The 27,740-nt window shown below is 37.6% G+C and overlaps 1 protein-coding gene across 1 annotated transcript in view; it reads right to left on the reverse strand.

Moving 5' to 3' along the window:
* Positions 1-1,019: 1,019 nt before the first annotated feature.
* CERK1 (chitin elicitor receptor kinase 1) overlaps positions 1,020-27,740 on the reverse strand; it is a 62,196-nt gene continuing 35,475 nt past the window's right edge. Inside the window, exons 7-12 of the mRNA XM_089136720.1 lie at positions 14,783-14,876; positions 14,516-14,667; positions 14,346-14,434; positions 1,621-1,759; positions 1,427-1,525; positions 1,020-1,341 (exon numbers count right to left, since the gene is read on the reverse strand). Of these exons, the coding sequence (XP_088992846.1) occupies positions 1,177-1,341; positions 1,427-1,525; positions 1,621-1,759; positions 14,346-14,434; positions 14,516-14,667; positions 14,783-14,876 (738 nt within the window). The 3' untranslated portion in view covers positions 1,020-1,176. The remainder of the gene's footprint in view (positions 1,342-1,426; positions 1,526-1,620; positions 1,760-14,345; positions 14,435-14,515; positions 14,668-14,782; positions 14,877-27,740) is intronic.

A 27,740-nucleotide genomic window follows, 5' to 3' on the forward strand; every position in this document is an offset into this window, starting at 1 on the left:
AAACTACCGCTAATAAGCAGATCTACCGACGGTTTTAATGTAGCTCTCAATATGTATTTATTTTATGACAGTAAATGCAAACTGCCATTGAAACCTGATATTTATTGATGCCTATGGGGGAAAATGGCCTTCTCTTATGGTGCTTACAGTTCTATACTTGAACCCTATGTTTTTCTCCTCCCATCCTACAGCAATCACTCAGCAAATACTTTCAACTGTATGACTAATTGCAATGTCCTCTGCACCTTCTGTTGCCTAGTCCAAGACAACAGTTTCCAAGCTATGAAAATGAACAGACTGTTAAGGAACCAACTTCTGGTCCCAATTGACAAACTTAACATCTGGAGACCAACTATAGCAACATCTGGAGATACTTGTTCTCTTCTTTCTATACCACAAGTGATCAAGCAATTTTGAATTTCCACTTAACCTTGCTGTTCTAGGTAGACCTTTGGAACTTGTGCATCTTTTTATCATAAATCAGGATTAGTTGGTGTGGAAGAAGGGTTGATACCTATGCTTGGGGACTATTAGAGGCATTTCTAAAGAGGGGAAAAGGCTGGTTTCAGTTTAGCTTGCTCAATTAAAACTCCTCAGAACTTCCACCCATCCAAGGGAAAATGCAGTTTCCTGATGCTAGACATGAGAGCCTAGTTTCCATGTGGTCCCCTTCAAAATTGGCCGGTCAGCATTTCCCATTTGTTTCCTGTAACATTGTTTTACTGAAATGGCAGAGTGTTTCAACTTCAAATTTGTGAAAGAAACAGTGTCAAGTCAAGATGTAAAGCAAAATAATGAATTTCAATCCAATAATATTCCAACATGCTTGGTTCTGTAACCTCTTAGTGGACAGTAGTTCTGAAAATGAAATTTGATACTGGAAGAAATTTAGGTTGCAATTCTATTATGAGTTCTTTACAAAGAACAACAGAACACCCAAGGTGAAACTTTACTAATACACATTATCGGGACCAAATGCTGATGGCTATGGAATATTTTACCCTCAATGTCTTATCTCATTTTCTTTACTCATGGCCTCATCAAGCAGCATTTGACTTGGTTCAGCCAACAAATTCTCATACCATGGATTCTTTTATACAAGTAGTGATGAAGCATCCAAATTCATTCCAGAAGCGGCAAGTTACATGAAAATGAGGAGGCTCCTGCTAGCTGCTGCTACCTTCCTGACATTAGATTTACTATTGGCTGATTACCATAGAATGCTCGGACATCCCAATCCTCAGTTGAGGAGGAAAGGGTCATTAAGGCAACTACCATTGATCTCATGGTTGGCCTCAAGTCAACATTTTCTTGTGTGCAAGCCATGGCAAGCTCAGCCATCTGCAATAAAAACAGCCAAATAGCTTTATTAGATTTTGTAAGGTAACTATACCTTGAGAAGATATTTGCTTATCTCTGCTTCCACCTTAAGAACTGAGTCAAGTGGATAGTCAACCCCAAGCCTAGGGTCAACTAGCTTGCGGAGATCTTCTTCCGGATTGGGCTGATTAAGAGCATCCTCAAACTGTATAAATACCAAGTAGTGATGGTTATTTTTAATGAGTGATATTTTCAGAAGTAATGACATCATCATTGAATTAAAGGGAGCAAGAGAATGACCAAGGCCACAAGTCCTTTTGATTCTACAGCAGATGCAGTTGGCCTAACCACTGCTTCCTTGGCTGAAATAAGTTCAAAAAGGACAACTCCAAAAGCGAAGACATCAACCTTAGGAGAAACATCACCGTATTTAGCATACCTGCAAAAGTGATGTGAAAAGTCAAATTCATATTGGAGCATGCATTTATTGTATTTCAAAAGCATGCATTTATTGTATTTCAAAATGTCTAAAACTCTATCTCACTATACTAAAGGCAAAAGAAAAGGGGGGGGGGTTTAACGTAAAGCCAATTAGCGTTTAGTTATTCTATTCTTTGTGCCACCTAAAACTAGCTAGAGCAGCATTGTATTGCCCACACATGCACTTGCACGTGGGACTTTCTGGAGTTTGCAGTTAATAAGATTTTATTTTATTACTATTATTTTTTTAATGAGAAGACATTATAAGATATTGCTAGATTGAAAGTTCCAGTCTTCCAGCAAAAACTTGCCCTGAAATAAGCTGAAAATTACTAGAAAGTGAAAAATGCTGATCCCTGGAAAACAGGTCAACCATTCCTATAGCCCAAGCAATTATAATAGTCTCCAGTGCATAAAAGTAGTAGGACTTGACTTCTCAGTGGAGTGGTCGTGGGTTCACTCCTTGCCAGCGGCAATACATAATATCCCCATCCCAAATTTCCCTATATATAAAGGGCGTCCTCGTACCAAAAAAAATAAAAAATAGGACTTTTATGACGAGAAGTATCATTGTAAGAAAGGAGGAGATGGCAACACTTATAGTTCTATTACATAATTAAACTTTGTACTGAGGAGACATAAATTACTAGATATCATGCTCTGTCCAAAAGAAACTCCCGTAAGGAATGTTAACCAAATAATACAGTAATGGCAGAATAGGAACAACAAGAACAAGCCTTGTCCCTCCTGAGGTTAACCAGCTTGAGATCCCTTCACATCTTTCTTTCACACAAAATCCCATCCCATCTCCATTTCTCTCTCCCCACTAAATCTAACCCCATAACGAAGTGCATAACCATAATTCCATCCCCTTTCTTCTCCCACCCCTTTTTATAGTCAAACAAACACACCCTAATGGAAACTTGTTTTAGGCTCAACAAAGATATTTAAATCACCAAATTATATTGAACTAAAAAATCCACTTTATTCATTGAATTTGCACCTTTCATTGGCAGTAAAAATTGAACCATTAATGTAATATTGCCTATTCTAACAATGTTTTGATTGTGAAACATAATTGGCAAGTAAATTATACAATAAAAGGCACATAATATAGGAAAAATATGCAAGAATTACTTAAAAACTTAAAAGCTTCAACTACAAACCACAAAGTACAATTAAGTGTGAACATTGCATATCACATAGACACCCAAATCAAGTAAAATGGACAATACATATGTCAAGACACTCTACTACCCTAGTCTACCATGTTCCAACTCCCAACAATATTACACCATCAGTATGTGACTGCCAGATATGAACTATGACGTGCTGGATGCAGTCCGCTCAATCAATCTCTTTGTAGTGATGTGGCACCCCCTAGTAGAGCATCCCGGTAGTACTACTGAGTGGTGGTGCGGCCAAGAAGTCAAGAACCAAGGATTTTCTCATTCTTTGTCAAGTTACTATGTAATTTCTAGGTCTGTCTCAAGTTGGCTTTTTTTTCTTCCTTGTTTTATTATTATTTTTTTAAATAGTGGACAATGTATCAGTTCTACAAAAATTCAGTGATGGTACAAAGTGCTCAAATTTTGGTTGAGATATTTGAGTTTGTGCATGTTTTTGGTCCTAGATATACGGTTATAAACTCCATCTCAAGGAGCTCAAGTTTCCTGAAATCTCAGTAAGACTTAAAACAATCCCAATCATTGATTATCTAACACAAAACCCAAGCCATGAAAGAATTGACAAGGTTTTCATGGCTTACATGTTGGAACCAAATAACTTTTAGATTTACCAAATTTCTTCATTAAATAAACCTATAGATTAGTATTAATACCCCAAAAACCAACAGAGATTTTCCCCAACAACTTGAAACTCTCCATTCCACAACCCCCCCCCCAAAAAAAAATAATAAATAAATAAATAAACCCAGAGAGTTTATATAGAAACATGTAGGTAGCTAGCTGATAAGCATGCATTTATCATTATTTATTTGATTTAATTTCCCATACTTAGTTAATTAAAAGAGAGCTAATTGATTATATTTGTGTATTTTTCAGGAAAAAGGTGATTTTGGTTATTAGAGATAATATGGAGTAAAGTTGGTAAATATATTAGATATTGGTGGATTTTAAATCATGACATTCAATCTTGCTGCCCAAGAAATCATGAAAAGTGAGATCTTAGCCAAATTGGAAACAGGTGGAGGTCTAAGGAACAAAATTGGTAATAAATCTGAAAATCGGGTAAACAGACCTACCTTCAGTATTTTGGGCATATTTCTCTCGTATGAGCTCGGATCGTGGTGGTTCAAGATGCTATGGAACGATATCGAAAATATCTACAACTTTCTAGTTTTGAGTTTTTCCAAAATCCGAACGAATAAAGGTCGAATCAACGGGTAAAGAGAGGGGATTCATTGTGTGCGGGAGACATAAAAGAGAAGCCAGCCATAGAGAAGAGGAGAAGACGGCGAACACGGATCTTGGGTCTCATCTCTCTCATTGCTCAAGAAGAAGACCACATCTCTCTCTCTCTCTCTCTCTCTCTCTCTCTCTATGTTTCATTTCTATTTTTCTTATGAACTTTGTGATAATAAGTAACTAGTTCCTTTTCTTTGGGATGTAGATGAACCATGCATATTTCATTAATTTGATTATTCTATATCTTCTAGTTGATTGTGTTTGAGTTTGGCCAAAGATGTTCTATAGCTTAGCAAACTAAGCGTGCCAAGCTTCGGCGAAGGACAATAGTCTTGCGAAGATAGGGCATATCTAGGAAGACCATCTTTAATTTGCTTTGAAGTGTAGAGTTATATCGGTTAGGGAAAAGCATTGGGGATTCGAAATCCCAAAGATCTTCACGTATTCATTGTTAAAGTTTTTGCATTAATTAATAGATTTAACTTAAATTTATTTTGTTGATTCAATCTTAGTAATTTAGCCTTTTAGTTTGTTGGATTTTATTAGGAGTCTAATAAGAGTTTGTATAGGAGTTAAATTAGAGTTTGTATTCATATAAAATTCTATTCCTTGTAATAATATACTTTCCACTTAATTATAAATAGAGGGCTTGAGATCATTGATCAAAAAGCCATTCTATACTACAATCGTTTCTTTCAACATGGTATCAGAGCCTAAGTTCGATTAGGATGTTCTTCTATTTTTTTTCTTTCTTCAAACCCATAAACCCACAGCAGATTATTTTTTTCTCCAAAACCCTTCGCAGTTCTGCCCACAACCTCCGCAACCACGGAAATTCCCTCAAACCCACGACCATGCACTGTTGCACCCAAGCCGGGAAAAAAGGGAGAGAGAGAAGAACCAAACGCTGCTTGCTTCTGCGACTAGGAAAACAAAATCGCAGGCCACAACCTGCTGCTTCAGCTAGAGATTGCATCGATCGCAAACCCTCGCAAATCCATCGCAACCAATTTCTTTCTCTGCACTACAATGGGCTCGACCAAGAAGAAAAGGAAAGAAGAAGAGAAGCCACCATCGCCATCGCCTTAGCTGCTGCTGCATCATCTTCCCAATCGTGCGCAACACAAATCTTCGTTTTTTCCGGTGTGTGGAAGAAGATATCGATTGTTAATGATTTATTTGGTTGGTTTTTGGGTTCAACTTTTGGTTTGGTTTTTTAGTTCATTGTTTGGTTCAATTCTTGGTTCATTGTCCAAAATAGACTAGACCATAACCATATTTTTCCTTCTTTTTTGCCTCTGGTTCTATTAGACTATTGCATTCTGAGACGTTTAGTTTTTTTTCAAAAGGTGAAGACTGAAGAACTGCAGACAATTTTTTCAACATGACAACTATCAATGGTACTACTGCTCCCACCAGCCCTGAACATTACCCCACTCTTCATCTTTTTTCAGTAAGATTTGATGGGACAAATTATTTAATTTTGGTCCCGATCTGCTTACTTGACTATTGCTGGAAGAGGACTTGTTGGATACATTACGAGCACCACTATCAAACCTACTACCACAAGCGTTTCACAGGATAAATGGATCTCGAATGACTCTCTTATTATGTCATTCTGTTGAAAGAAACGATTGTGGTGAATGGCTTATTGATCCATGATCTCAAGTCCTCTATTTATAATTAAGTGAAAAGTAGACTATTACAAGGAATAGAAGTTTACATGAATGCAAACTCTAATTTAACTCCTATACAAACTCTTATTAGACTCCTAATAGAATCCAACACTCCCCCTCAAGTTGAGGCATAGATATTAGTCATGCCCAACTTGCCTACAATAGGAAGGAAATTTCTTTCTTTCAAACCCTTAGTGAAAACATCTGCTACTTGGTCTCCAGATCTTACAAAAGGCATGCAGATAAGCCCTTGTTCCAACTTTCCTTTGACAAAAAACCTGTCAATTTCAATGTGCTTAGTTCGATCATGTTGCACTGGATTATTAGCAATACTAATAGCAGACTTGTTGTCACAAAGATAACATCATAGGGTTTGGAACTTGGACTCCAATATCTTGCAAGCAAGCCTTTCAACCATAGTAGCTCACAAACTCCACAAACCATAGCTTTATATTCAGCTTCGGTACTAGATAAAGCTACCACATTCTGTTTCTTACTTCTCCAAGTAACTAGATTACCTCCAACAAAGGTACAGTAACCTGAAATTGACTTCCTGTCTGGAGATCCAGCCTAGTCTGCATCAGTGTATGCTTCTACTTTTAGATTATCGGTGGATGATAGAAGTATTCCTTTTCCAGGAGTTCCCTTAAAATACTGTAGTATTCTGGTAACAACCTTCATATGAGCTAAATATGGATCATGCATGAATTGGCTCACTATCCCTACAGCATAAGCGATGTCTGGCCTGGTGTGGGACAAGTAAATAAGCTTCCCTACCAGCCTTTGGTATCTTCCTTTGTCCACTGGTTCTCCCTCTTTTTCTTTAAGTTTAGCTCCAGCTTCAATAGGGGTATCAACTGGTTTACACCCCAACATTCCCACTTCTGATAATAGATCTAGGACATACTTTCTTTGGGATAGGAATATACCTTTATTTGATCGAGCCACCTCAATCCCTAAGAAATACTGTAACTTCCCTAGATCTTTAATTTCAAACTCTCTACCAAGAAAGTCTTTCAACTTTTGAATTTCTTCACCATCATTCCCTGTGATGACAATATCGTCTACATAAACAATGAGAAGTGTGATGTTAGTACCTGACTTCTTGACAAATAGTGTATAATCAGCATTGCTTTGCTTGTACCCAATAGAAGTCATTGCCTTCAGAAGGCGTCCAAACCAGCATCTAGGAGACTGTTTTAACCCATATATTGACCTCTTCAACCGACAGACTTTCCCTGCAATATTGTCATCGGAAAAACCATGTGGGATTTCCATATAGACCTCTTCTGCTAAATCCCCATGTAAGAAGGCATTTTTACGTCTAGTTGGTGCAAGTTCCAGTGTTTGTTCACAGCTACTGGACAAACGTAACTCGACAGTATTTAGTATCGCAACAGGGGCAAAGGTCTCCTGATAATCAATCCCATAGGTTTGGGTAAACCCCTTTGCAACTAGTCTAGCTTTCAACTTGTTGACCGATCCATCCATATTTTGTTTAACCACAAATACCCATTTGTAGCCCACTGGTTTTTTTCCTGGAGGAAGTGTAATCAGCTCCCAAGTGTCATTTTTCTTCATTGCCTGCATTTCCTCTACCATAGCTTCCTTCGATTTCTTATTAGCATAGGCTTCCTGCCAACTTTTAGGAATAGATACAGATGACAGAGAGGATATAAAAGCATGGTAGGAGTCAGACAAAGAGTTATAAGAAACATATTTAGCTATGGGATGTTGAGTACAAGATCTGACCCCTTTTCTAACAGCAATAGGAAGATTGGAAGAAGATACCTCAATAGAATCTGATTCTGGAGCAAGAGACTGAAGTGGTAACGTATCACCTTTCTCCACCTGCTTTAGCCGGTTGTATTTCTTCCTCTGATAAGTCTTCACCTCCTTATTCTGGTGAATCTGGTTTTGAAAGACCCCAACAGTGTGTCTCACAGGAGTGGTCTCCCCTTGGCTAGGTTCTTCACATGGTTCAGAAAATGAAGGGGGTGGATTAGAGTCCTCAGTTATACTGGCCGAAGTCTCCCCCTGGTCAAGAAACTCTTCTGGGACTCTAAAGTTATGTTGGTCTATGATAGGAAGATCTAGAGTCGGAAAGAACACCTCTCCTTTAGGACTCTCCCTCTGGAGAGGTGTATAGTAAGGGCAAAACTCATGAAAAATTACATCCATGGATACAATGGTTTTCCTGGAGGGAGGATGATAACATTTGTACCCTTTCTGAGTAGTAGAATACCCCAAAAATATGCAACGTAGGCCGCGGGGAGCCAGCTTACTCTGGTGGGCTGTGATTCTGGCATAGCACACGCATCCAAAAACCTTTGGGGGAACAAACAAAAGAAGAGGCTCCCTGAAGAATCTCATTAGGACATTTAAAACCAAGTATCCTACGGGGCATCCCATTTAAAAGGTAAGAAGCAGTGAGTATAGCATCACTCCGTCAAGATCGGTCGTACATTCATAGCAATCATAATGGAACGGGCTATCTCTAAGAGATGCCGATTCTTCCTTTCGGCCACCCCATTTTGGGCAGCCGTATCAACGCAACTGGTCTGATGTATTATGCCAGAGTCAGAGAGATATCTTTGAAATTCACCATCAATATACTCGGTGCCATTGTCACTGCGAAGGATCTTTACAGTGGCATTGAACTGAGTTTTAATCATATTATGAAAATCACGAAAACATCGGAAAACCTCATTTTTTTGTTTTAAAAGATAAATCCATGTAGAACGAGAGTGTAATCAATAAAAGTAACAAAGTACCTATGGCCAGTAATAGATACACGTCGGCAGGGACCCCACACATTAGTATGAATTAGCATAAAAGGAATAGGTCTTCTATTATGAAGAGAAGGTAAATAAGTAGAACGAGTCTGCTTTGCAAAAATGTAGGCTTCACAAAAAAAATTATCCTCATTATAAGAAGAAACCAAATCTGATCTAATCTATGATTCTTATCGCAAAAAAAGCAGCAGAATCAGGAATTCTTGTCGCGAGAAGCAGCAGGAAGCGTGGTTCTTCTTCTTCTTCTTTCTTTCCTTTTTTTTTTCTCTGATCTTTGAGGTGGAACTGAAACGATAATGCAGCGGTGCAATGGGTTTGAAAAGGGAAAAAAATTCTGCCAAACGATGGTTGCAGAATTATGGTTTGAAGAATTGATTTCTGCGATGGTTGCAAAATTAGGTTGTAGAAGAACAGAAAAAACTGCTAAGGGTTTTGGTGAAAAAATATAATCTACTATGGGGTTTATGGGTTTGAAGAAAGAAAAAAATAGAAGAAGATCCTAATCGAACTTAGGCTCTAATGCCATGTTGAAAGAAACGATTGTGGTGAATGGCTTATTGATCCATGATCTCAAGCCCTCTATTTATAATTAAGTGAAAAGTAGACTATTACAAGGAATAGAAGTTTACATGAATGCAAACTCTAATTTAACTCCTATACAAACTCTTATTAGACTCCTAATAGAATCCAACACATTCTTTTTGAATTCCATGCATCCAAATATTACCGGGGTTACCTATTACTTGATACTGCAGCCCAAATATGGAAGGCTACTACTGAAACATATGGACAGTTGGGGAATGATGCACATGTTTATGAGCTACGAAAGAAGCTTCATGAGACTACCCAAAAGGAACTGACTGTGGCCCACTATTATGCTGAGTTGCGATCTCTCTGGCAAGAGTTGGATCATTATGGGGATTATCACCCAACTAATCCAGATGATGTGGCAAAGTATAAAAAGCACATTGATAAGATTCGAGTATATATCTTCTTGGCAAGTTTGAATGTGGAGTACGGTCAGATCAGAGTGCAAGTCTTAAGTCGTTCTCCCTTTCCTACACTAGAACAGTCTTATGCTCTTGTTCAGTGTGAGGAAAGTTGTCGATTAGCCATGCTTCATACTCCTATTGTGGAAAAATCAGCCTTACAATCTGTTCACACTAAATCTGATCCGGCTAAGGAGATTGTCAAGTGTGAGCACTGTCATAAACCATATCATACCAAGGCCAATTGTTGGAAACTCCATGGGAAGCCTGTTGATTTTGAGCAAAAAAGAGCACAAAAAAGAGGAAAACCGAAAGCTCATATTTCTGAGACAGTTTGCACAACACCCTCTGCAGATGTTGGTCTCTCACAGGAGGAGTTAGCTACTCTGCGATGTATTCTGCAATCTTCTACTGCCGGTACAGCCTTTACCACTGCTTCCTCTACTAATCAAACCAACTCCTACCTTGCTACTTCAGGTAAAACTTTTACAAGCTTCCAAGTTTCTTCAGTTTCTACTCCTTGGATTATTGATACCGGAGCCACAGATCATATGACAGGTTTATCCTCTTTTTTCTTACAATATTCTCCAACTTCTGGAAAGGATAAAGTTCGAATTGCTGATGGCTTATGTTCTTCCATTGTTGGAAAATGGACCATTCAACATTCTCCATCCCTTTCTTTGTCTAAAGTTTTACATGTTCCCTCTTTCTTTACTAACTTGCTCTCTATCAACAGTCTTACACATGACTTGAATTGTAAAGTGACATCATTTTTCCCATCTTACTGTGTCTTCCAGGATCTGGTAACGGGGAAGGAGATTGGACGTGGTAAACTAGACAATGGACTTTATTTGATCGAGCCAATTGAAGGATCTACTTCTGCTCTGACTACATCTTCTAATCAGGTCCATTTGGTAATATCAGACCTTCATCAGTGGCACCGTAGGCTAGGTCACCCCCCTCTAGGAACTCTTAAGAAAATATTTCCTGATTTAGTTTCTTCTTGTAATGAGGATGATTTTTTTTGTGAAGCCTGCATTTTTGCGAAGCCGACTAGTTCTACTTATTTACCTTCTCTTCATAATAGAAAAACTATTCATTTTATGTTAATTCATACTGATGTCTGGGGTTCCTGCCGACGTGTGTCTATCACTGGCCATAGGTACTTTGTTACTTTTATTGATTGTCACTCTCGTTCTACATGGATTTATCTTTTAAAACAAAAAAATGAAGTTTTCCGATGTTTTTGTGATTTATAATATGATTAAAACTCAGTTCAATGCCACTGTAAAGATCCTTCGCAGTGACAATGGCACAGAGTATATTGATGGTGAATTTCAAAGATACCTCTCTGACTCTAGCATAATACATCAGACCAGTTGCGTTGATACGGCTGCCCAAAATGGGGTGGCTGAAAGGATGAATCGACATCTCTTAGAGATAGCCCATTCTATTATGATTGCTATGAATGTACCTGACCAGTACTGGAGTGATGCTAGACTCACTGCTTCTTACCTTATAAATAGGATGCCCAGTAGGATACTTGGTTTTAAATGTCCTAATGAGATTCTTCAGGGAGCCTCTTCTTTTGTTATTCCCCCAAAGGTTTTTGGATGCGTGTGTTATGCCAGAATCACAGCCCACTAGAGTAAGTTGGCTCCCCGCGGCCTACGCTGCATATTTTTGGGGTATTCTGCTACTCAGAAATGGTACAAATGTTATCATCCTCCCTCCAGGAAAACCATTGTATCCATGGATGTACTTTTTCATGAGTTTTGCCCTTACTATACACCTCTCCAGGGGGAGAGTCCTAGAGGAGAGGTGTTCTTTCCGACTCTAGATCTTCCTTTCACACACCAACACAACTTAAGAGTCCCAAAAGAGTTTCCTGACCAGGAGGATACTTTGGCCAGTATACCTGAGGACTCTAATCCTCCCCCTTCGATTTCTGAACCATGTGAAGAACCTAGCCAAGGGGAGACCACTCCTGTGAGACACATTGTTGGGGTCTTTCAAAACCAGATTAACCAGAATAAAGAGGTGCAGACTTATCAGAGGAAGAAATACAATCGGCTAAAGCAGGTGGAGAAAGGTGATACGTTACCACTTCAGTCTTCTACTTCAAAATCGGATTCTACTGAGGTATCTTCTTCTGATCTTCCTATTGCTGTTAGAAAAGGAGTCAGATCTTGTACTCAACATCCCATAGCTAAATATGTTTCTTATAACTCTTTGTCTGACTTCTACCGTGCTTTTATATCCTCTCTGTCATTTGTATCTGTTCCTAAAAGTTGGGAGGAAGCCTATGCTGATAAGAGATGGAAGGAAGCTATGGTAGAGGAAATGCAGACAATGAAGAAAAATGACACTTGGGAGATGGTTACACTTCCTCCAGAAAAAAAACCAATGGGCTGCAAATGGGTATTTGTGGTTAAACAAAATATGGATGGATTAGTCAACAAGTTGAAAGCTAGACTAGTTGCAAAGGGGTTTACCCAGACCTATGGGATTAATTATCAGGAGACCTTTGCCCCTGTTGCGAAACTAAATACTGTCAAAGTTCTGTTGTCTGTAGCTGTGAACAAACACTGGAACTTGCACCAACTAGACGTAAAGAATGCCTTCTTACATAGGGAGTTAGCAGAAAAAGTCTATATGGAAATTCCACATGGTTTCTCCGATGACAATACTGCAGGGAAAGTTTGTCGATTGAAGAGGTCACTTTATGGGTTAAAATAGTCTCCTAGATGCTGGTTTGGACGCCTCCTGAAGGCAATGACTTCTATTGGGTACAAGCAAAGCATTGCTGATTATACACTATTTGTCAAGAAGTCAAGTACTAACATCATACTTCTCATTGTCTATGTAGACGGTATTGTCATCACAGGGAATGATGGTGAAGAAATTCAAAAGTTGAAGGACTTTCTTGGCAGAGAGTTTGAAATTAAAGATCTAAGGAAGTTACAATATTTCTTAGGGATTGAGGTGGCTCGATCAAATAAAGGTATATTCCTATCCCAAAGAAAGTATGTCCTAGATCTATTATCAGAAGTGGGAATGTTGGGGTGTAAAGCAGTTGATACCCCTATTGAAGCTGGAGCTAAACTTAAAGAAAAAGAGGGAGAACCAGTGGACAAAGGAAGATACCAAAGGCTGGTAGGGAAGCTTATTTACTTGTCCCACACCAGGCCAGACATCACTTATGCTGTAGGTATAGTGAGTCAATTCATGCATGATCCATATTTAGCTCATATGAAGGCTGTTATCAGAATACTACAGTATTTTAAGGGAACTCCTGGAAAAGGAATACTTTTGTCACCCACTGATAATCTAAAAGTAGAAGCATACACTGATGCAGACTGGGCTGGATCTCCAGACAGGAAGTCAATTTCAGGTTACTGTACCTTTATTGGATGTAATCTAGTTACTTGGAGAAGTAAGAAACAGAATGTGGTAGCTTTATCTAGTACTGAAGCTGAATATAGAGCTATGGTTCATGGAGTTTGTGAGCTACTATGGTTGAAAGGCTTGCTGCAAGATATTGGAGTCCAAGTTCCAAACCCTATGATGTTATATTGTGACAACAAGGCTGCTATTAGTATTGCTAATAATTCGGTGCAACATGATCGAACTAAGCACATTGAAATTAACAGGTTTTTTGTCAAAGGAAAGTTGGAACAAGGGCTTATCTGCATGCCTTTTGTAAGATTTGGAGACCAAGTAGCAGATATTTTCACTAAGGGTTTGAAAGAAAGAGATTTCCTTCCTATTGTAGGCAAGTTGGGCATGACTAATATCCATGCCTCAACTTGAGGGGGAGTGTTGGATTCTATTAGGAGTCTAATAAGAGTTTGTATAGGAGTTAAATTAGAGTTTGTATTCATATAAAATTCTATTCCTTGTAATAATATACTTTCCACTTAATTATAAATAGAGGGCTTGAGATCATTGATCAAAAAGTCATTCTACTACAATCATTTCTTTCAACATAGTTCCCCATAGTTCGACCCCGTACTTTCTACTAGCTAGATTAGTATAGGATTTTATTTTTTATTGGTTAGCGACACGATCACTAGCCTGCTACCAAACAATGATTCAGAATCCCCCAACCACAATTACTGTCCAAGTATCTGAGTAAAAAAAAAAAGCTCCAATGTCTCCTGAAAACTAATGAGTTAGCAACATCCTGAAATGACATTGCAAATCTATCCGTCACAGCTGGGTTTGACTAAATGTACGGTCCATTGGCATGGTACAAAGAACCTTCATCCACCAATCATTTGCAGGACACAGTCCATTCCACATTATGACAGACAGATTTTCACTGACAGCTGCTCTTTTCTCTGCCCAAAACACTAGAAAAGCATCCTTCAATTTAATATACAGCCAGCATACTAGGATCCAGAGCAATATGCTATGATCTCACGATGTACATATCCTTGGGTGTAAATGTTCCTTCCATATTAGCCAGAACAGTAATACCGGCAGCAATGCATTCGGGGTTTAAAGAAGTTATGGACGCATATGAAGTTAGTATTATCACATGACATTTTTTACTTCAATAATTAATATACATATGATGTCTATTGACAAATATTTAGAAGAATTGCTAGAGAATATCATGTAAAAAAGAAAATAGATCAATAGAAACCATCTTACTCTGGGGCCATGTATCCAAATGTACCCACTAGACGTGTAGGCAATGTATTTCCAACTTCTGTCAACTTTGCTAATCCAAAATCTGCAACCTACAAGATGGCAATTTTTTTTTTAATCAAATAAGACATAATTTTCAAAGTCTGCCTCTTAGATACAGGGATTTTAACAACCTTGCCACGGAAGTTTTGATCGATCAAAATGTTAGCTGATTTAATGTCACGATGGATATAGACAGGAACAGTATGCTCATGGATATATTCAAGACCTCTTGCTGAATCAAGGGCAATTTGTACCCTGGTAGACCATGTAAGTGGAGGCTTCCCTGAAGGAAAAGGAAAGTAATCACAATCAAAACATTGACTCACTAAGAGAACTATAAACAGTTAAAGGAATTCAATTCACATTAGATGAAGTTGGATCATATAGTATTGCCGTACCTGTACCACGCAAGTGTTGGCTTAGGTTGCCGTTCTCAATAAACTCATATACAAGAAAAAGACATTGCTCAACACAGTATCCTATCAAGCGCACCTGCATGGGATTTTAATGTAAAGTCGCATATAACCAGTGAAAATTAAATTACTACATTAGAAATAACTATATTCCCAATAAGGATCATCTAGGCAAAGCAAGCAACTCCTGTCAAATCGTAAAAACAAAATTGAATGTCAGATAATATATCTCTGCAATTGAAGCTAATGTATTGATAGCATTTTACTCTCAGAAGCCTGGGATGCAAGCGGGCCAGGCTAGAGCAAGGTAGAGGTAGGCCTACCATGCAGGTTTTTTTTTATCAAGATCTAGGCTCAGGCCACGTAGAACAATACATGCATTGGGCTGCCATCCATGTACGACCGCAGGTTAATATTATATGCATAAAATACTCACAGATGCATACAGGAGTAAGCATTGTTTATTAGTTTGGGCTTTGGCTGGGCATTGAACTGGGTGAACCCAATTTAGCCTGTCAATATGGCAGATGCACACCCTTTATTTATTGTTGACGGTTTCAGATTGCGCAGGTAAGGACGGCTTGGACCTTGGAGCATATGCCGTGTTGATCAAGAATAAAAGCATGTAGTCAAACTGGTTAATTGGATTGCAGATTTGTCTTTCCTTTCTGGGTTGTATTGGTTCCTTCAATTGGTGACTTATATTTGTCATGTATTCCAAGTTAGTAGTGTGAGAGGCCCCCTCAAATATGGGGTCTATTTTTAGGCTTGTATCTACAAATTGGAATAGTGCAACTGGAGAGGTGAATTGGCTGGTTCTTGAGTTGCCTGTCTCCTATCTCTTTCTTCTTCTCCTTTTCTCACTCTCTCTTCCCTGCCTGCTCTTGCGCTTCAGTTGAGGTCCTGGTGTCGTCACATGGTATCTGAAGCTCTCTACTGAGGGCGCTAGTTTTCTGTGAGTTGGGCTTTGGTGGTCCTCACTGATGTCCGTGCATGGCAGCCACAGCCTCAAGCTGCAAAATTATCATCATCATCAATATGCATTAGATTTGAAGAAGACAACTGAATCTTCTATGTTCGTCATCATTGTTTCTGTTCCATTATTAGTATTGTGTTCTAAGCTTTGCCTATGGCTGATACTTCGAAGAAAATAACCAAGGAAGGTATACAGTCCCAAATCACAAGTACTTAAGTTGAAAGGAGCCAGAATTTATTTTCTCTGGGCAAAGGCGATGTATGCTTTTCTCCATGCCCAAGGAAAATCAAAGTACTTAAAGGAAGATTGTCCAATTGTTGATTCGCAGGATGCAACCTTGGTTGCTGCATGAAACATGGACTCGTGATGACTTTGTCATCAAGGTATGGATTTGGAATAGTGTCGACTCTCCCAACGCTAATAATATTATGTTTTATGACACGTCCATGCAAATATGGGAGGACTTGCATGATTCTTTTGATCAAAAAAAGAATACCTTGTGTGTTTATGAATTGTATGATCGGATGTTTAATTACTCTCAGAAAGGTCGCTCGTTGATGGAGTATTATAGTGGATTTTTAGGGTTTAGTTGAAGAGTAGCAGTAACATCAACCTCTGACCACTAATCTTGAAACTTATAAAGACGCAAAGGGCTGAATTCTTTCTCAATTTTTTTGGCTAGACTAGACCTAGAATTTTCTACATGCAAAAGTCAGATTTTAACATCTGAAACAGTACCCACTTTAATGGAAATAAAAGTCCTCAAGGAAGCAAAGAGTGTGCGGCCATGGTTGCTGGTTGTGGCTGCAGCACCTATCACTCATGTGGAAGGTTGCTGGCCAAGGAAGAGGAAGGGGAGGAAGCTACACTCCTCCAAACTTGTCAAAAGGCAATTCCTATTGTTCTTACTGTGGAAAACGAAATCATACTAAAGAAAATTGTTGGGATAAACCTGGTTGTCCTGAATAGGCAGAAAATTATGTTAATATTAAGGCATACATTGGAGAAATTCCTACTGATACCTCTTTTAGATTCGCCCCTGCAGCAGCCATGAAATCCTCGTCTCCCATTGTTGGAATTTGAAGAATTATTGCTCATAAGGTATTTTTCATTCATAAACCCCAATGAGGTATTTATAGTTACAACCTGAGCAAATCCTATTTTGAGTAGGATAAGAAAATACAAAGCAAATATAATAGAAAAACAAATCCTAAATATTAGGAAACCTAGTCTAACACAAAATATGAAACTAATAGAAAGAATATAAGAAAACAAAAGATATATCTAAAAGAGGAGTCTACTCCAATTAGGAAACCTCAATCATACTTCCATCACTCCCCCTCAAGTTTGAGGCATGGATATCACACATGCCCAACTTGGCTAAAATAATATAAAACATCTGTCTAGGTAAACATCTAAAACTTGATCTTCAAACTTCATTAATAGCTTATGTATTATGTCTGCCTTATAGACTTCCCTTTGTTTTGTCCTCATCTCTACCGCAACTTTAGGTCTCCAAGGAAGAATGCCCAAGAAAAATGTAGAATCTTCAAATGTTGAGAAGACCAAATTTCTGCACAAATCTGCGGGAAAATATATTTTTGGGGTAACAACTGCTTAGGGTACAACAGGAAAAGTGAAACTTTAGATTTGTAGCAATGTTAAATCTCTAAAGGAAAAATTTGTCAAGTAAAGGGCAATCTCCAAAGGTAAGGGAAAAATTGTCAAGATAAGTGACAACCTCCAAAGATTAAGTTCTGCAAAGGTCAAATGCCAAAGCTACAGCAAGGTTAGATCTCCAAAGTGGAAGATGTCAAGGTAAGGGACAAATTTCCAGGGGTAACAGAGATCAGGTTCTGCACAAGTCAAAAAAATCAGATCTATAGCAATATTAGATCTCCAAAGTGGAAGATGTCAAGGTAAGGGGCAAATTTCCATAGGTAACAGAGATCAGGTTCTGCACAGGTCAAAAAAATCAGATCTATAGCAATGTTAGATCTCCAAAGTGGAAGATGTCAAGGTAAGGGGCAAATTTCTAGGAGTAACAGAGATCAGGTTCTGCACAAGTCAAAAAAGTCAGATCTATAGCAATGTTAGATCTCCAAAGTGAAGATTGCCAACGTAAGGGACAAATTTTTGAAGATAATAGAGATAAAATTCTGCACAAGGAAGTCTGAAAGAAAAGCATTCAAACAATGACCTAGAAAATGTAGACAATACTCTTGAAGTCAACATTGAATTGTAGACACCTTCAATCTCCCCCCTCACATGTAGCTTTACATGTGGGTAAAATAATGATAAAGGAAATCCCTAAATGATATGGTTCATGGTCCACCAAGGTAAGATAATGACCCGAATGTAATTAGGAGAATTCTTAGAAGACAAAATTCAAGCCAATGGGTAAACTTGGAAAGGAAGAAATTGTACTGATAAAATGAAAGTAGCATGAAAAGGTATGGATAGAAATCAGGGTAAGGAAGAAATTAGTAAATAAATTACCTGAAAAAGGATAAGTTAAACAAGTAATGTGAGGTGAAAGAAAATTAAACAAAAAATAGTGGGTAAATAGGATGAAATAAAGTCTAGATTAAAGAAAACAAAAAAAGGAAAAAAATACCTATTCTAACCCAAACGAAAAGAAGGCACAATGGAACAAAGCTAAAGAAAAGAACAAAATCTAAAAGGCCCAACTAACACTCATCTTTTTCTTTTTTTTTCCTCACGAAATTTTTTTAATTTACGATAGAGACAAAGATGTATAAGAAACATAGACAAACCCCTGCATATATGGAAATTCACAAAATGACCCCTACAAATATAGGAAATCACTATTAGCCCCCTGAAAATATGGGAATTCACAATTAAACCCCTAAAAATATGCAAAATCACAATAAGGCCCCTGAATTCACAAATCAGCTCCCTAAATATTTGAATTCACAAAATAAAAGGGGAAAAAAAGAAACATTACACCAACAAAAGGTCTAGATCGATAACATTCTAAGGACCACTATTTGAGATGAATCATCCTAAGAGGATTGCATGGACTAAGCGACACTCCTAGAAGAGTCAGAGGCAATAAGCGATGGGTTTTTAAAAAAAAAATCTAGGTCTGGTTTCAAGTTTGGAGGTGGTGGAAGTTATAGGTTTAATTAACAAAGAAGAAGAAGAAGCCGTGGAGGGGTTGCAGGTTTGTAGGGGATGACATGGTTGAGGAGGTGGAGGCAGCGGCAGCGGCAACAAAGGCAGCAACAGTGAGGGAATCGAGAAAAAGAAGGTTTCTATAGTTCCCTCTTTTTTCCCTAATAGAAAGTAGGCTCTGATACCATGTTGGAATTTGCAAAAGGTATTTTTCATTCATAGGCCCCATTGGGGAATTTATAGTTACAACCTGAGCAAATCGTACTCTGAGTAGGATAAGGAAATACAAAGCAAATAGAATAGAAAAACAAATCCTAGATATTAGGAACCTACTCTAACACAAAATATGAAACTAATATAAAGAATATAAGAAAACAAAATATATAACTAAAGGAGGAGTCTACTCCAATTAGAAAACCTCAATCATACTTCCAACACCCATTGTGGGCCTTAATCAAATTCTAAAGAGCCTACAATACTTAGAGCAGAGCCAAAGCACTTCCACTTCCAATCTCACCTAAACATGGATATCTACCGAGTCTTATGCTTCGGATTCTGGGGTTGTAGACTTTGGGGCCTCTGAACATATGATGAGTTTTGAGTTTCCTAATTCTACCCCTATTGTTATGGCTAACGGGGAGATATCTTCTGCAATTGGTAATGGAAGTGTTTCTCCTTTACCAAATTTGAACCTTTACTCTGTCTTACTCATTCCAAATTTTCTAGTGAATCTTGTATTTGTGAGTCGTATTGCCAAAGCCTTACATTGTTTTGTGTTGTTCTTCCCATCTCTTTTATGAATTTTAGGATCTTCGGACCAAAAGGAGATTTGGTGAAGGAATTGAAAAAGATGGACTATACTATCTAATTGATTTTCGATTCTTCGGCTATGAAGGCATACAGCGTGTCTCCATTGAAATGGCATTATTGCTTGGGGCATCTTTCTCCTCGTAGACGTAGTTTGGTAAACCTAATTGTAAAAATGATACTTCAATAAATTGTGAGGCATGTGAGTTAGGTAAACATTGTAGAACAAGTTTCCCTGCTAAGAATGAACCTAGAAGTACAACCTTGTTTTCTTTAGTTCATTCTGATGTTTGGGGGCCTTATCACATTCCTAATAGGTTTGGTTTTTAGTACTTTATTAATATTTTTTGATGACTTTTCTAGGTTTACTTGGTTATTTCTAATAAAGGATCAAAGTGAAGCTTTAAAAATAATTATAGTTTTTCTACCTAGTTCAATACATCTGCTAAAGTTTTTTGTACTGAAAATGCCTTAGAGTATATGCAGAGTGTGATTTCTAACTTATGTTCTACTAGAGGCATTCTCCATCAAACAGTTGCTCATACACACTGCAACAAAATGGTGTGGCTGAGTGGAAACATAGGCAATTCTAGAAGTAGTGATGTTTCTTATGTTCCATATGAGTGTTCCCAAAATAGTATTGGTGTGATGTTGTACTTAGTGTGTGTACCTTGGTAAATTGAATGTCATCTTCAATTTTGCAGAATGAGATATCGTTTCTAGTTGTTTAACTAGAGTTACTGTTGTTTTCCATCTCACCCTAAGTTTTGGCTCCACATGTTATGCACATGTTTGCCTCAAACAAAAGATAAAATTTTGGCTAAGGCTTATAAATTTTTTTCTAGGATATTCTTAGTTTAAAAAAGGATACAAAGTTTTTGACCCTGTAGCTAAGCATCAATTTGTCATAGTTGATGTTACATTCTTTGAAGATACTCTATATGATGATCCTAATCAATTGTCTGAAGATGATATATATGACCTCCCTTTATCTGTGATGTGCCATTTTTAATTGAGACACCTAGATCAATTAAGTTGCCTGAGGAAGCACCGCACTGTTCTAAGCTTCACTTTGGTGCACCAGAAGAGCCTCTTGTTTTCCAATGTCCGAATGAGGTGCTAGTTCAATTTCCACCATTGCAAGACCATTATAGATGGAAAAAACAAAACAATTAGATGGTGCAGCTGTCGATATCACTTCTACAGATCCTCCTCCAAAGTTCGATAATCCTGATAATCTTCCCATTACTTTGAGGAAAGGTAAGTGTTCTTGTTCTCAAAGGTCAGATGTTGTGCATCTTATTTCTCATCATGTTACTTCTTCCCACTTGCCTGCTCATTACCGTAGCCTTATTACATCTCTGTCTTCTATTACTATTCCACCAACATACTCTAAGGTTCTCTCTGATTGGAATGCTATTATAGAATCTGAAATTGAGGCCTTACATTCTAGGAATACTTGGACCCATGTGGATCTGCCTACAGGTAAGGATTTAGTAAGATACGTTGGGTAATTGTGATTAAATATAACTGGATGGTTATGTGGAGCGCCTTAAAGCATGGTTGGTTGTGAAGGGTATACCTAGACTTATGCATTAGATTTCTTTGAGACTTTTTCTCCAGTAGCCCGTTTAAATTCAATGCATATTTTTGCTATCTTTGGCAGCTAACTTGGGATGGCCTCTCCATCAATTAGACATCAAAAATGCATTTTTGCATGAAAATTCGGTTGAAGAAGTATATATGGGGCAACCTCTTAGGTCTATTGCTTGGGGGGAGAATTCTACTCAAGTATGTCGACTTCACAAGTCCTTATGGACTGAAATAGTCCCAAAGGGCATGATTTGAAAAGTTTAATTTAGTGTTGTCTAAAGTGGGATTTTCTCAATGTTATTCGGATAACTTTGTCTTTGTGCGAAAGAATGAGTTTGGAATTGTGTTATTAATTGTTTATGTGGATGACATAATTGCTTCTGAAAGTGATAATGCAGGCATTGAGGAAGTGAAGACATTTCTTAGTAATCAATTTCAGATAAAGGACTTGGGGCATTTGTAGTAGTTTTTTAGGATTGAGATTCTACGGAGTAGTCAAAGTGTTTAACCTTTCCTAACGAGAGTATGTGATGGACTTATTGACAGAGATCAGCATGCTTGGGTTTAAACTTGTCGATACACTCATGGATCCTCATCTCAAGCTCATTAAGGATGGAGAAGAGGATTTTTCTAATCCTCATAGACATAGACGATTGATAGGTAAACTTATATACCTCACAGCGACTCTCCCAAACTTATCATATGATGTAAGGGTTGTCAGCCAGTTTATGCATTTGCCTAAGAAGCCACACTGGGATGCCGTGACCTGTATCTTATAATATTGAAGAAGGCTCTAGGGGAAAAGACTTGTGTACAAAAGAAATGCGCATCTGAATTGTGCGCATATTCATATGCAAATTGGGCAGGGTCACAAGATGACGGAGATCCACTTTTGGTTACTGTACATTCGTTGAAGGGAATTCAATCACTTGGAGGAGTAAGAAGCAAGTTACAGTGGTTCAATCTTGTGCTGAGGTAGAGTATCATGCTATGGCCCACATTTTTGGAGATCTTTTGGGTCAAATCATTCTAGAAAGAAATCGCAATTGAGGGGTTGAAGAGCCTGTTCAGATGTTTTGTTATAATCAAGCCGCTTTCTACATTGTCAATAATCTAGTGTTTCATGAGAGGACCAAACATGTTGGGGTGGATTTGCATTTTGTGCGTCATGCAGTTATAAGATGAGACATTACTACACCCAATGTTGCTTTTGCTAAACAAGTTGGAGATATCTTCACTAAGTCCTTAACTGGTTCAGCCTTTGTAGAAGGATGTAGTAAGCTAGGAATTGGTGATCAATACTCTCCAGCTTGAGGGGGTGTTGAAGGGTTCATACTGTGCAAGTAAGGGCAGATTGGTCTTTGGAGCATATGCCGCGTTGATCAAGAATAAAAGCGTGTAGTCACATAGTTGATCTGATCGCAGATTTGTCTTTCCTTTATGGGTTGTATTGGTTCCTTAAATTGATGGGTTTTATTTGTCATGTATTCTAAATTAGTAGCATGAGATCCCATCAGATATGGGATCTATTTTTAGGCTTGTATCTTGCTTGAGAGAAATAAGGGTAATTTAGGAATGCCATGTTAGAAAAAGTAATAAGGGTAATAAGGGAAAGAAGGGTAGGAAAGAACCAGCGATAGTTTGGATTTCATATTGGATTCAATCGCAGGATATTTCTTTCATTTTCTTTGTAATAGTTATTTTCTTATATAGAGGAGGTTGTTTCTCGAGGATTCTTACATCGAGAGAGATCTCTCAAATCTTTTCTCCCATTCTTTTCTTCCTTCTCATTCTCAAGTTCTCCTTCTCCTATTTTTCTATTCGATTCAGACGGAATCAGAGCCAGGGTATTAAGAACCCTACAGATATTTGTGCCTATACCTTCTTTGTTTTCATATTACACTGCTAGTGCTTTCTGCAACCAGGTTTCTAGAGTCTTCTACAAAAATATCAGTAGTTTGTGGCAGCACTTGATGCTGAGTTTGTTGGACGTAAGAGCTGGTTCATATTAATATGCAAGGGACCCTATTTTTTTTTCAAGGTGCAACTGAATTGGAAGAATGGTGATTCTGTCCAGGTATGTTTCAGATCTGATGTTGAGATTTTTGGCTGATGTTAAGCCCTAATATTCTGCTGTTTGGAAAATAGTCAGATCTGGAATGTGTAGTTTGAATTGAATCCGTTCTATTTTCAGCCCTAATTGATTGAATATTGGACTGTTACTGTTTCAATTTGACTAGAAAAGGACTGCTGTTGGTGTTCTTTTTTTTGGGACTGGTAAAATTCTGGGTTTAATTCATATATTGGTGAAGCAATTCTTCTGTTGTTGAACTGCTGTGAATTTATTTCGTTAAAAACTGCTACTGCTGTGAGTATATTCTGTTAAGGACTGCTGCTACGAAGTGCTTGCGGATCAATTTTGATATAGAAGAATTTTATCTAGAAGAAATTTAGTTTTTTGTTGCTGCCATTATAGTTGCTGCCTCTTATTTCTTGCTGCTGCCAACTTGTTTCTAGTTGAAGTCAAGCATCACTTGTCGAGACTAAAGAAAGGTTAGGTCAGTATGTCTACATCTGAAAATAAGTCTGAGCCCAAAAGTATTATAACTAAAATCATGACAATCACAATCGAAGAGGGCCGAAAAATGAAAACCAAGCCATAAGTTCTTCCATTACGGCTACTCCAAAATATTTCACTTGCGCCAGTACTGTTGCGAGACTGGTACGCGGTTCACTAGCAACATATAGACTAAGGCTGCCCATTACTCCCTCGCTCCTTTTTGAAGGCCCACCGCTCTCCTTCATATTTCTAAACAAGAACTTGAAGGGACTGGGAATTTCCATCAGTGGAAAAAAACAGTTAATGCTGTGTTGACTAGTTGTGGGCAGCAGGACCATCTCATTGTGTCAACTAGGAATGATATAGAAGACTATAGATGCTAAAATTCTGGACAGATGCTGAACTCTATGGAGAGAAATATTGCTGACCCTCAAGTTTCAACATCAAGTTTTGACAGGTTCTAGGTATTTTCTGCAGGGACTCTACATATAAGCTAATTAGAGTACAAAGAACATATTGGCACATGCATTTTACACTCAGACTTCTTTTTTTCATCCGTCAAAGGCCTACTATGCTGCCAAGCCATGTTTGACATGTAATTCCGACCCAAAAGTGGGTGCCTAATCCAAACATACTTAATACTCATCGTCAAAATACAAAACCACCACTCTAATTTTAGCCTAAACACACGTTACTTATAAACTAAGGTATTCCCAAACATTGGGAATTTTTTTCCTAATTAAAAATATTTCTATAATTAAAATACTAATTATTAGTAATTATTAAATACATGAAAAAGCTGAAAAAATAGTAGAACACTTCAAAAATCAAATCTAACAACATACATTTGTAAATCAACCTACTGGAGACAACGCAATTATCTTAACTCAATCCAACATCATTTGAGCATGAAAAGAAAAGAAAAGAAAATAATGTAATTTTTTAGGTTTTTTGAAAAAAAAATCAAAGAAAAAAAAAAAAAAGGGAGTAGCATACTTCAAAAATCAAATCCAACAACATACATTTGTAAATCTAGCTACTAGAGACCATGGAAAAAATTTGGGAAAATTACTTGATTAGCTACTTTTAAGTTTTCATTTACAAAAGTAACCACTCAATATTTCACTTAACAAAACTATCTAAAACTATGTTTGAATTTACAAAACTAACCAAAATAGTGATTTTTCATTCCTTTGGATATTTTTAACCTCAAAAACTAACCACATTGAAGAGGGAAAATCACTAAATTTTCATTCCCTTTATACATTTTTACCCCCATATTGGTACGGTTAATTTTAGGGGTAAAAATGTCTAAATGGATGAAAAATCACTAATTTGGTTAGTTTTGTAAACCCAAACTCATTTTAGCTAGTTTTGTTAAGTGAAACACAGAGTGGTTACTTTTGTAAAAGAAAACCTAAAATCCTAGAATTAGTTAATCACGTAATTTTCCCAAAAAATTTCAAAATAAACATCATTTGACCATAAAATAAAGAAAAAAATAAAAAAAATTGGGAAAAATTAGGTTACAAAGCTTGAAAACCCTTATAAATATCCACCAAGAAGAACCAAAATCATTAAGGAGTTAATTAATGTGCTTGAAATGAGTTAAAATGATCTTAGCAGGGGTCGAAAATAGGGGGAAATAAGGTTTCCCAATTCACCTTCCGCCTCTGTTTCGCGCATGAAACTTTGAACTTCGCAGAGTTTCGTGGCGAATAAAAGGATTTTAAGTCATTATACCATTTGGTCCAACCTGATTTGACTTGGTTCTTGAAAGTTCCCAACTTTTGCATGGTTTCATTGAATTCTCCCTGGGACTTTTTTTATTCCACCATAGTTTCGTTTCGAGCTTCCAAAAACTAGGAATTTTCACTTGAAATTTCCCATGTTTCAAGCAAATTTTGTTCCATGTCATCTAGGCCATCCTTCATTAGATAGTTTGAAAATTTTGAATAAACGTTTTTGTTCCATTACTTTTTTTACCTTGTGAGTCTTGTCAATTTGGGAAGCTTCATCGTGTCATGTCCCTTTTTCTCTTGTTCATTCTAATGTGTGGGACGATGTCCTATTGCTTCTACTTTGGGCTTTCAGTATTTTGGTACTTTTATGGATGACTATTCAAGAACTACTTGGATATTTTAATGAAAAGAAATTATGAATTGTTTGATTTTTTTGTGCTTTTTTGAATGAAACTTGAACACAATTTAGGGGTAGTTATTAAAATTCTTCGGAGTGACAATGCAAAAGATATTTTTCCTCTCCTTTTAATACATTTATGACATCAAATGGCATTTATCATCAATCCTCTAATATCGACACCCCACAACAAAATGGTGTGGCAAAACGGAAGAATTGCCATTTGATGCGCCCACTCTTTATTATTTGAAATGTAGATCCCCAAATCTTTTTGGGCTGAGGTTGTCTTGACTGCTTGGTATCTTATTGACCAAATGCCCTCGTCGGTTTTAATAGGTGGTATCTCGTATTCCTTATTGTTTCCTGGTAGTCCTTTAAAAAGCCCTTAAGTGCATGTTTTATTGGGTACCCTCGCACTCAGAAGGGGTACTATTGTTATTCTTTTGAACCTTGAAAATATTTTATCATTGTTGATGTTTCATTCTTTGAGTTTGTTCATTACTCTTTTAACCCAATAACTGTTTCTTCTATGGATACGGATCTCACGTTCATTATTTCTTCACCTATTCCAACTTGACCTCTGCTTCCTCCTGTCCAAACGGAGATCACTACTGTGTTTATCAACAACGTCCAACATCATCTACAGCCCCTCCTGCGCTTGCAGCTCCTCCACCTTCACCTCCTCCACTTATGGATGTTGTGGTAAATCCCCCTGCTTTTGACCTTAATATTCCAATTGCACTTTGTAAAGGCACTCAAAGGAGTTGTGTTCAATACCCCACCTCTAACTTTGTTTCATACACCAGTATTTCTCCCACTTTTCATGCTTGTTTATCTATCATTGAGACATACCCCATTCCTAAGACTATGTTTGAAGCCTTGTCGAGTCCTGGGTGGACAACTACGATGATTGAGGAGTTGGCAACCCTAGAAGAAAACCATACACACGACCTTATTCCCTTGCCTCCTAAGAGAACTGCTATTGGATGTCACTAAGTGTTTAAAGTGAACGTAAATCTTGATGATGCGCTTGCTAAATTGAAAGCTAGACTTGTGGCAAAAGGATATGCTCAAGTGTATGGTGTGGACTATTTGGATACCTTTTCTCCTGTAGCGAAGCTCACTTCTATTCACATCCTAATCTCCTTAGCTGCAACAAATCATTGGTCCCTATTTCAGCTAGATGTAAAGAATGTTTTCCTCAATGGGGATTTCCATGAGGAAGTCTATATGGAGCAACCTCTAAGTTTTGTTGCTCAAGCCACTCAGGGGGAGAATGGTTCGGTATGTCATTTGAAGAAGTCTTTGTATGGGCTAAAACAATCACCATGTGCATGGTTTGGCTGATTTACCTCAATTATGATAGAGTTTGGTTTGGCTCAACTTGAGAGTAATCACTCAGTGTTCTTATATTAATCTAGTAATGGGAGGATATTCTTAGTTGCAAATGTGATGCAATGAAGATCTATTTGCAGAAACAGCTTCAGATTAAAGACTTGGGAAGATTCAAGTATTTCTTGGGGATAGAATTGGCTCAGTTTAGGAAGGGAATCTTCTTATCCCAACAAAAATTTGTGATAGACTTGCTATTTGAAACAGGGATGCTTGGTTCAAAGCCTTTGAATACTCCAAATGGATCCAAATATAAAACTCATGACTGAAGATGGAGATGCTCCTAAAGATCCAGAGAAGTATCAAAGGCTGGTTGGAAAAATAAACTATTTGATTGT

Source organism: Hakea prostrata, chromosome 10, assembly GCF_041222555.1.
Source record: "Hakea prostrata isolate BN-2017 chromosome 10, UWA_Hpros_2, whole genome shotgun sequence".
In the NCBI taxonomy this organism is placed as follows: Eukaryota; Viridiplantae; Streptophyta; class Magnoliopsida; order Proteales; family Proteaceae; genus Hakea; species Hakea prostrata.